The sequence below is a fragment of the Colobus angolensis genome, unplaced genomic scaffold (genome assembly GCF_000951035.1).
Source record: "Colobus angolensis palliatus isolate OR3802 unplaced genomic scaffold, Cang.pa_1.0 Scaffold9489, whole genome shotgun sequence".
Classification (NCBI taxonomy): Eukaryota; Metazoa; Chordata; class Mammalia; order Primates; family Cercopithecidae; genus Colobus; species Colobus angolensis.
The window spans coordinates 1-1,853 of NW_012123475.1; the positions used below are offsets into that span (position 1 = coordinate 1).

Sequence of the window (1,853 nt, forward strand, 5' to 3'; positions counted from 1 at the left end):
AATGTTGATGCACACACAGTAGAGCTTTCTAGTCCAATTTCTTTTACAGTTTCTAAATTAGGAGAATAGTGGTTTACTTCTTTGCTTTTAATATCACTAAGAATGTGTGGCTTTTCTTCCATCATCTCAGATGTAGAACATGCTTTTTGATTAAAGTCTCCAGCATGTTCTATTTTTTCTGAATATCCATCAGCAAGCAGCTTGTAGAAAATATTTTCAAGTTGCAGTGGAAGTACTTTAGACGTAATGCCTCTTTTCTCTAGGTCATACTCCATATGAGTTAATTCTCTCATCAATTCAAATAGTCCTGTAATATTTTGGCTCTGTTGATCTTGCTTCAATATATTAAGGAGAAGCTCAGACTTAAGATTTCCAATACAGAAAGGATCATCTCTACTTTCTGCCTTTAGTTCTGATGAGTTACTCATGGGGGAAACTCCAGAAGAGTCACTCATCTGAGAGTCGCTGGGCACAGTAGATGCTTCATTTACCAACTGTGATGTGGTAATCTGTTTAATTAAATTTTGAACTAAAATTTTAGTGTCTGCACAGGCTGAAGGTTCTTCAACCTCTTGAGGGTTCATATGACCTTCTTTCAACCTGCTTTTTAAGATATCCTTTACATCCTCCACAAACACCTGAGACAATTCAGGAATCTCAACCTCCTTTTCTTGGGGTCTTGGAGACAAGGCGTGTTCTTTTGGTAGCTGTTGCTCAATTCTTTCTTTCTTATTACTAATTTCTAAGAATGAATAGTCAGTATTTAAAGTGTTACTGGAGTGATCATTTCCTAATCCATTTGCACACTGGTCTGACTGCAGAAAATCATTTTTCCCAACATCTTCTACATGTTTAAGAGATAATATTGAAAGTGTGGCTTCAATACTTTCTGGTGTGAACTGAGAAATTTCTGTTCCTCCTCCTGAGATGCTTTCCTTACTACAAAGATCATTACTTTGGATCATCTCATTAACAGGTGAGTCTTTTTGGGTACTAGTGGACTTCTCTTTTGTATTATTAACTCCTAATTGTAAATGTTCTTTCATGGGAGGGGCAGTTATTAAAACATGGCTTGGGACATCTTCATTTGGTTTGGCTACATCTTTTGCTTTTATATTTTTAGCACAATGTTTTAAATAAGTAAACAGATCAAGCTCTTTCTCAGGTCCATCAGTGAATGACTCCTCAAAATGCGTATTCCCTTCCCATGATGTAATGTCTGAAGTGATGCCATCACTAATCTCTTTGGAAACTGATGTGTCAAAAATTTCTTCAAGATTCTCAAACTGAACAGGACTTTTACTAACTATAATTTGTAGATTATTTGGTTCATCTTTAAGAGTTACAGTTGCTTTTTTAAGGCTTCCTTTCTGATTAAGTTCTTCATTGTTTGTGATTTGTGAAAATGGAAACTGACTATTAATTAACTTGAAACTATCCCTTGTATTTTCACCAGGCAAAAGTTTGAGATGCCTATTTTCTTCTTCTACTAGACCTTCTACAAGCACTTCTCCTTCAGCCAAGTACATTTTCTGAATTGATGTTTCATCTTCTATTAGAATATCACTTTTGCCATCTCTCCCTTTAATGAGATCACTTCCATTTCCTTGAGGATCTTTGTCAGTTACAGAGGCTACTGATGACAAATGGCTTTCCTCAGCAGGTTTTCCCATCAAATCAGGCTCAGTACATATGATGTGATCAAGAGATGAGTCAATTTTTGGTGCCATATTCTTAAAATACTGATCTTTACCTTTCACAGAGGCTACTGATGACAAATGGCTTTCCTCAGCAGGTTTTCCCATCAAATCAGGCTCAGTACATATGATGTGATCAAGAGATGAGTCAATTTT

General features: G+C 36.0%; 1 protein-coding gene across 1 annotated transcript; it reads right to left on the minus strand.

Annotated features, from left to right (window-relative positions):
- Positions 1-5: 5 nt before the first annotated feature.
- Positions 6-1,805, minus strand: LOC105504674 (dystonin-like; the record flags this gene model as incomplete). Its single annotated transcript, XM_011932177.1, has 1 exon — positions 6-1,805. A coding segment is annotated over exon 1 (1,800 nt), but the record flags the coding sequence as incomplete, so codon positions are not given.
- Positions 1,806-1,853: the final 48 nt, after the last annotated feature.